Here is an 8,994-nt window from a genome sequence, read left to right as displayed (position 1 = left end):
ATCATTATGCTGCTTCTAAGAATAACAAAATTAGACGAATAAGATCTAAATTCACAAAACTTATTTTATTTAAAAATCAATAACATATATATATGTTACGGGCAAAGTCCGCATGGTGTGCAGTGTCGACATTGCCCGGGCAAAGTCAGCTTTGCACAACGGAACTGGGCAAAGTTGTTTAAAATGCTTTATTAGCGGACATTGCCCGATTTGATGTGGGCAAAGTCAACACTGCCCATCCAGCGGTGGCAATGTCAGCAACTGTTATTTCATTGCTGACTTTGCCCGGTTTCAAGTGGGCAATGTCGACATTGTCAAATCTCTGTGGGCTAAGCTGCGCTAGATGAACGGAATTAATACCTGCAAGTTTCTTAATTTTTGAGGGTTAATATTTATGTAATAAAATAACAATTTTAACAATATTTATTAGACAATATATCAGTAGAGTACATTAACAGTATTAGATTATATATAACAGAGTATATATTAAAATATATATATTTATTAAAATATAAATCCAAAACTCAGTTATAGTTTTCTTTTAAAATAAAGTAAACACTTATTGATTTATTTAGAATATTGCAAACACAAAAAAATTAACCCTTATTGATTTAATTAGAATATTGCAAACATAAGAACATTAACTCATTGTTGAAACTATATATGATTTTTGAATCATATACCGATTTAGATAATTATTTATTTTGACATGGCAATGAGTTGTGACATTTTGAATTACATAAAATGTTTGCTTTTCTACACTTACAACGGTTTGTTGTGCATTTAATTTTGCAGCTACATTTAATATAGCCCTTAGATCCAAACGCTGATTGATCAGCATTGATACTACGTAGTGACATTTCACACTGTGGTACATCTGTTGAAGATAGAAACATTTCGTTACAAATACCGAACTGATTTCGAGAATAAAGAGAAGATAAAATGCCACTCTTGGTGCCGATTTTGTACAATCCATCTTCTGTCACTTCTAATATGACTCCTATAATATTTTTCGGATCACCTTTATTACGATCAACACTTGGTAGTGGAATGGTTACAGATGTATCAACTTCAGCAGATGGAAATTTTTTCTCGCTCACGCGCAACATTCTTTTAGCTTGTTCCTGAATACCGTCTATCGCTTTGTTTTTGTTAGAAATGAGATCGCGTTTGACTGTGCAATTATGACATAAAACGTTAGAGTTCTCTGTTGGTAACTCACAGCAAAAATTATGAACAGGCACCTTGCATTCTGTGCAGTGATATATGTCGCCATCTCCTTTCTCACAAATAGAACATATTAGAACAACCGACGCAGAATTTACATTTTCAAAAAAATTAATGTTTTCGCAAACTTCTTCAGTAATAGGTGTATTATTGGTAGTCTCAGATGATCCGTTGTCATGTATTTCAGTTGAATCAATTATGCGTTCTAATTCTTCTTCTGTTACTATATCATTTATTACGGACAATGGTAAATGAGATGATCGAAGACCAACGTGAGCCTTTCTACCAAACATTGCCTCATATGGTGTTTGTTTGATTGCAGAATGCCAACTGGTATTCTTTTTCCATTGACAGAAACGTAATCCTTGAGACCATTTAGTCAAATTGTTTTCCTCCATCCAGGTAATAAGTATGTCTTGTACATCTTGGTTTGCACGTTCAACACTACCCTGACTCTCAGAATGTCTCGGTTTACCGTGCACTATTTTAAGATCAGGCCACATACTTTTTAATTCTTCGATAACGCTATTACAAAACTCTCTTCCATTGTCTGATTGTAAGACGGATGGACAACCAATAATGCAAAATATGTCTACAAGATTATAAGCGACCTCTACAGCAGTCTTGGTCTTTAGCGGGCGAAGACACACAAATTTAGTTAAGTGTTCTTGATAATTTAAAATAAATTTATATTCTCCGTCCTTGCTCGTTTGCATGTCGATTAGGTCTACTTGTGCTCGGTGATTAATTTCTTTAAATATCAAAGGCTTTACTACAACACCTTTTTTGAGATGGGTTTTCTTTTTTTTACAGATGAGACAAAGCTCAAGATAGATATGAATCACTTCTCTTGTTATATTTACGTACTTTGTTTTAATATTGTTTTCCAACTTATGTTTTCCACCATGTCCAGTTTCCAGATGTGCCATATGAATAATGTCAAAAACTTGTTCGTTATGTACGTAATACTTAATCTTCTTCTCATGTTCCAACACAGGCTGAATAAGTTTCTTAGACTCACCTAGAGATGTAAAATTAATCAGATTCTCTATGACAATTATTCAATATGATAATTATGGTACGATAAGATGGTAATTTATTGGTAATTTTGATAAAATTTATTGTGTCTGATAGCTTTATGCGCTAATAGTTTAGGTAGTAATCATTGTCCACACTAATCCATAAGTTTAACAAAATTCTTTTATGTTCTTATTAATTGTGCTCTAATTACTGTATATTACATGTAGCATGCTACATGTATGAATATACAGTATTAAAATATTTTCTGAGCAATATGAATTAGATAAAATGTTTTATTCGTTACAGTCTAAATATTCCTTTTAAGCTTCATATCAACCTATTTTATTTCTGAAATTTCTCGAAGTAATTATTTAGAAATAATTTTTCCATAGTTTATCAAGTAAGTTACCGTCAAATTGAGTCATCTTCATTTCTGTATGAAAACATTTCTAGATTCTTAGACATCTCTAGACTCACCTACTGATAATACATCGTATCTTTTTAGGCGTCTATAATCAGTGTATGTTTTTTTATTTCTGATTTTTGCTTCTTCTACTGCACAAATTAAATTTTCGTATGCGTCTGAATTTTCTATTAAAAACGAATTTATACTTAATTTTAAAGATTTCAATTTTTCGTTAAATTTTTCACGCATTTTATCTGCAGCCGTGTTTGTAGTCGAGTTTGTATCCGTGTTTGTATCCGAGTTTGTATCACACATTATCTGCAAATAGCAAATACAATTTCATTCAAAACTTTAAAGACAAGGTACAATTTCATGCAAAATATTCGATAATCTTTCGCTGTCATGAGCTGTGTATTAGTGTAAACGAATAACATAATAATTTACAAATTAATAAATTATTTTGCGCTCAGTGCCTACCATAACCTCCTGCATCAACTCCGTGATCTGTAACGTGCAGACTGTGTGGTGCGGTGGCGTTACGATCGTCTTAAGCGCCCCTACGCTGGAAAGTGGCTCACGCGCTCCAAGCACGAAACAAAAAAATGTTTAACGCTGTTCTACAAACGAGCTCATTGAGCCGACCAAGCATTTTATGTTTTTATACTTAAAAAATTATTGGCGCATATTAAAATTTTGCGTTCTTTCAAATCTTGTGCCTTATGCTAGAGCGTATGTTGCGTACCGTATCTCAACGCCTCCGGTGTTATGTTCCTGTGACTCTTCAAAGGTTTGAATGAAATTGTATTTGCTATTTGCAGATAATGTGTGATACAAACTCGGATACAAACACGGATACAAACTCGACTACAAACACGGCTGCAGATAAAATGCGTGAAAAATTTAACGAAAAATTGAAATCTTTAAAATTAAGTATAAATTCGTTTTTAATAGAAAATTCAGACGCATACGAAAATTTAATTTGTGCAGTAGAAGAAGCAAAAATCAGAAATAAAAAAACATACACTGATTATAGACGCCTAAAAAGATACGATGTATTATCAGTAGGTGAGTCTAGAGATGTCTAAGAATCTAGAAATGTTTTCATACAGAAATGAAGATGACTCAATTTGACGGTAACTTACTTGATAAACTATGGAAAAATTATTTCTAAATAATTACTTCGAGAAATTTCAGAAATAAAATAGGTTGATATGAAGCTTAAAAGGAATATTTAGACTGTAACGAATAAAACATTTTATCTAATTCATATTGCTCAGAAAATATTTTAATACTGTATATTCATACATGTAGCATGCTACATGTAATATACAGTAATTAGAGCACAATTAATAAGAACATAAAAGAATTTTGTTAAACTTATGGATTAGTGTGGACAATGATTACTACCTAAACTATTAGCGCATAAAGCTATCAGACACAATAAATTTTATCAAAATTACCAATAAATTACCATCTTATCGTACCATAATTATCATATTGAATAATTGTCATAGAGAATCTGATTAATTTTACATCTCTAGGTGAGTCTAAGAAACTTATTCAGCCTGTGTTGGAACATGAGAAGAAGATTAAGTATTACGTACATAACGAACAAGTTTTTGACATTATTCATATGGCACATCTGGAAACTGGACATGGTGGAAAACATAAGTTGGAAAACAATATTAAAACAAAGTACGTAAATATAACAAGAGAAGTGATTCATATCTATCTTGAGCTTTGTCTCATCTGTAAAAAAAAGAAAACCCATCTCAAAAAAGGTGTTGTAGTAAAGCCTTTGATATTTAAAGAAATTAATCACCGAGCACAAGTAGACCTAATCGACATGCAAACGAGCAAGGACGGAGAATATAAATTTATTTTAAATTATCAAGAACACTTAACTAAATTTGTGTGTCTTCGCCCGCTAAAGACCAAGACTGCTGTAGAGGTCGCTTATAATCTTGTAGACATATTTTGCATTATTGGTTGTCCATCCGTCTTACAATCAGACAATGGAAGAGAGTTTTGTAATAGCGTTATCGAAGAATTAAAAAGTATGTGGCCTGATCTTAAAATAGTGCACGGTAAACCGAGACATTCTGAGAGTCAGGGTAGTGTTGAACGTGCAAACCGAGATGTACAAGACATACTTATTACCTGGATGGAGGAAAACAATTTGACTAAATGGTCTCAAGGATTACGTTTCTGTCAATGGAAAAAGAATACCAGTTGGCATTCTGCAATCAAACAAACACCATATGAGGCAATGTTTGGTAGAAAGGCTCACGTTGGTCTTCGATCATCTCATTTACCATTGTCCGTAATAAATGATATAGTAACAGAAGAAGAATTAGAACGCATAATTGATTCAACTGAAATACATGACAACGGATCATCTGAGACTACCAATAATACACCTATTACTGAAGAAGTTCGCGAAAACATTAATTTTTTTGAAAATGTAAATTCTGCGTCGGTTGTTCTAATATGTTCTATTTGTGAGAAAGGAGATGGCGACATATATCACTGCACAGAATGCAAGGTGCCTGTTCATAATTTTTGCTGTGAGTTACCAACAGAGAACTCTAACGTTTTATGTCATAATTGCACAGTCAAACGCGATCTCATTTCTAACAAAAACAAAGCGATAGTCGGTATTCAGGAACAAGCTAAAAGAATGTTGCGCATGAGCGAGAAAAAATTTCCATCTGCTGAAGTTGGTACATCTGTAACCATTCCACTACCAAGTGTTGATCGTAATAAAGGTGATCCGAAAAATATTATAGGAGTCATATTAGAAGTGACAGAAGATGGATTGTACAAAATCGGCACCAAGAGTGGCATTTTATCTTCTCTTTATTCTCGAAATCAGTTCGGTATTTGTAACGAAATGTTTCTATCTTCAACAGATGTACCACAGTGTGAAATGTCACTACGTAGTATCAATGCTGATCAATCAGCGTTTGGATCTCAGGGCTATATTAAATGTAGCTGCAAAATTAAATGCACAACAAACCGTTGTAAGTGTAGAAAAGCAAACATTTTATGTAATTCAAAATGTCACAACTCATTGCCATGTCAAAATAAATAATTATCTAAATCGGTATATGATTCAAAAATCATATATAGTTTTAACAATGAGTTAATGTTCTTATGTTTGCAATATTCTAATTAAATCAATAAGGGTTAATTTTTTTGTGTTTGCAATATTCTAAATAAATCAATAAGTGTTTACTTTATTTTAAAAGAAAACTATAACTGAGTTTTGGATTTATATTTTAATAAATATATGTATTTTAATATATACTCTGTTATATATAATCTAATACTGTTAATGTACTCTACTGATATATTGTCTAATAAATATTGTTAAAATTGTTATTTTATTACATAAATATTAACCCTCAAAAATTAAGAAACTTGCAGGTATTAATTCCGTTCATCTAGCGCAGCTTAGCCCACAGAGATTTGACAATGTCGACATTGCCCACTTGAAACCGGGCAAAGTCAGCAATGAAATAACAGTTGCTGACATTGCCACCGCTGGATGGGCAGTGTTGACTTTGCCCACATCAAATCGGGCAATGTCCGCTAATAAAGCATTTTAAACAACTTTGTCCAGTTCCGTTGTGCAAAGCTGACTTTGCCCGGGCAATGTCGACACTGCACACCATGCGGACTTTGCCCGTAACATATATATATATAAAGATCAGCAGAGTTAATTTTTTTATTACTGTTATGCCAGGTGCTTAAATGTTTATTCAATACTTTATTGTTTAAATTTTAATACATAATTTTACATTATATATAATTCTATATTTTGGCACTTTTTCCAATGCTTTTCAATTCCCCTTCATTCTTTTTTCACATTCACTTACATTTTCCTTTTTTCTTTCCCTAACCTTACAGAGAGTTTCGTTACCTTTACTGTACCCCCACGCGCGTCATTAGACAAAGACAGAATAGTGGTCCAAAGCTTGCTATCTCTTTCTAGTTTTTCACGCGAGAACTTTACCCCCACTCCTCGAATGCTCGGTCTATAGATCCTATGTCTATGAAAAAAAGGCATTGGCCACTATGAGTGGTGGTTGGCTATTGGTCCCGTGCGCTATCGGGATTCGCCCCGGATTGGACGAGTATTCCCAGCCGCTAGGAACGACGAGAATGCCCGTCGTAAGGTAGTTGGAAACGAGTATTTCCGTTCCCGGGGAAGAGCTCGAGAATGCCCAAGCTAGGAAGCGCCGAGGATACCCGGCGCAGGAGAAGAGTAGGTGCGAGGTTGGTGGCTCGAAGTGATCTGACTTTGGCTGCCCACTGACTTATATATCGGGCTGCGCGGTCGGACGCACCAATCAGCGCGCGCGATTGGGCCGGCAGGAGTGGGAACGCTTGCCAAACGCGGCGCGTTACACGCATGGTAGCGCGTGATCGTGGCAAGGTTAGCCGGGCGCACGTACGTGCTCGGTCTTAAGCCCAAATCACACTAGCGATTGACAATTGCGATTGACGATTGGCGATTACTTTTTAAACCAATCAGAGCAAAACAGTCGGTGGCTGCTTTGCTCTAATTGGTTGAAAAGTAATCGCCAATTGTCAATCGCAATCGTCAATCGCTAGGTGTGATTTGGACTTTACGCGTTGTGTACGGCGTTTGGACTGGAGTGGTGGTACGGTGGAGGGACGTAACGTTACATTGGCTGCGTTCAGCAGAACCCAACAGTTTTGCAACTGTTTTATGATTATCTACTGAACGGTCCTAAACGCACCCAACCTTTCAACATGTTTAGTCAGCGGTCGCCATGATTTTCAGCGAACTAAAAGTACGCTGAGTTATAAGCAAAACGTGATTAGAAAAATGGCAGCGTCCAGTGCATCATTACTGTTCGAAGCACAATATACTTATTATTTACAACAATATTATTTACAACGTAGTGGAAACTACGTATTTTTAAAAATACTTTTAAAAATTAACTTTAACTTTTCTTTTTATTTTTAAAGTTTTTCAAAATTAACATTTAATTCAACATAATTTAATTTTAATGTAACTTTTAACTATAAGTTATTTGTTCATGTAACGTAACTAAATTAATTTTTAATCTATTAATTTTAACTTGATTTAGTTAAAAAAATATTTTATCTTACCTAATTCTGATATTTTATTGTACGCCGTATTTCGTAAAGGTTAAGCTACTTAACGTATTGTTTACGTATGCGTTAGCTTACATTTTTAGAGCGTTCAGCAGAATACTCAACACGTTGCAACTCAGCAGTAAACCGTTGAGCAGCTGCTGAATTCTGCTGAACGCAGCCATTGTAACACATTATAAAAAAAAAATTTGACTAATTTTAGCGGTTTAAAAAAAGTCACTATTATTTTATTATTACTATTATTATTATTATTATTATAAAACTATTATTTCAACATTTATTGTATTGTATTGATTTGTCTTCGTGCTCTTTTGCGTAATCAACGCCATATAAGACAAATCTGTTTTATTGTGAAGTAATATTGAACGCACGGATGGATAGGCGGTACTATGCGTTATGAAGTTTTTAATTATTTTTGAAAAATGGTAAGGTCGTATCATAACTTTGTTATATACCATTAAATTTCTAATAAAATAAGCTTTATTTTGCTTATAAAAAGAAATAAACATTTTGGAAAAAAAAGGTAAGTAGTGGGAAAAAGTGTAAAAAAAAATAAAAAAATTTTTTATTATTATTATAAAGTACTTTTCAAGCCATTTAACTTTCAAATAGAACATTTTTCTCTATCTTTTATATTGTAGTTTCAACGATACACGCTTCGAAAAAAAACCAATTTTCTTCAAAGGGGTGTTTTATCCCTTAAAAGTGAAATTGGGCATGTGTAAAATATACGTGTCCCTTATTTTGATCTGTACGACAATATATTAATGACTCGTTAAAATCGATGGGGGACACTTCCATAGTGCACGGATGGGTGTGCGTACAGTCGTGAGCTAAAAGGTTGCAACACATTTTCTTCGATTGTTTTTGAAATGTAGACTTGCTCATTAAACGGCGAACGTCATTGGTTCTTACCTGTGGATCCAACCAATTAAGCATCAAACCATCTACCATCAAAAAAATGTGTTGCTACCTTTTAGCTCACGACTATACCATGCGTTATGGAGTGGTTTTTAATTATTTTCGGAAAATGGGAATGTCAGAACATAACTTTATTATGCATCTTGAATTTGCAATAAACTTTATTTTGCTTACAAAAAAAATAAAAATTTTGAAAAAATAGATAAGTGGTAGAGAAAAGTATAAGAAATAATAAAAAAAAATTTTTATCACTGTTATAAAGTACTCTT

General features: G+C 33.6%; 2 protein-coding genes across 2 annotated transcripts; one reads left to right on the top strand and one right to left on the bottom strand.

Annotated features, from left to right (window-relative positions):
- Positions 1-527: 527 nt before the first annotated feature.
- Positions 528-2,186, bottom strand: LOC120358011 (SCAN domain-containing protein 3-like). Its single transcript, XM_039450381.1, has one exon. The coding sequence runs from the start codon at positions 2,154-2,156 to the stop codon at positions 696-698; it is 1,461 nt and encodes a 486-aa protein (XP_039306315.1). The 5' UTR covers positions 2,157-2,186; the 3' UTR covers positions 528-695.
- A 1,584-nt stretch (positions 2,187-3,770) lies between these two features.
- Positions 3,771-6,264, top strand: LOC120358106 (SCAN domain-containing protein 3-like). The gene is made up of 3 exons (XM_039450824.1): positions 3,771-3,786; positions 4,195-5,676; positions 6,083-6,264. Exons 1-3 carry the CDS (start codon positions 3,771-3,773, stop codon positions 6,262-6,264), a joined length of 1,680 nt encoding a protein of 559 aa, XP_039306758.1.
- The last annotated feature ends 2,730 nt before the right edge of the window (positions 6,265-8,994 follow it).

The sequence above is a fragment of the Solenopsis invicta genome, chromosome 6, assembly GCF_016802725.1.
Source record: "Solenopsis invicta isolate M01_SB chromosome 6, UNIL_Sinv_3.0, whole genome shotgun sequence".
Taxonomy (NCBI): Eukaryota; Metazoa; Arthropoda; class Insecta; order Hymenoptera; family Formicidae; genus Solenopsis; species Solenopsis invicta.
Note: the sequence above shows the minus strand (reverse complement) of the source record. Positions and strands in the feature narration are given on the sequence as shown.

What these genes read in the sequence shown, in the direction of transcription:
- LOC120358011 (XM_039450381.1), bottom strand. Translation starts at nt 2,156, where the DNA reads ATGGCACATCTGGAAACTGGACATGGTGGAAAACATAAGTTGGAAAAC.
- LOC120358106 (XM_039450824.1), top strand. An exon ending in TAAATGCACAACAAACCGTT is followed by an intron (nt 5,677 to 6,082) that starts GTAAGTGTAGAA and finishes AGAAACTTGCAG; the next exon opens with GTATTAATTCCGTTCATCTA.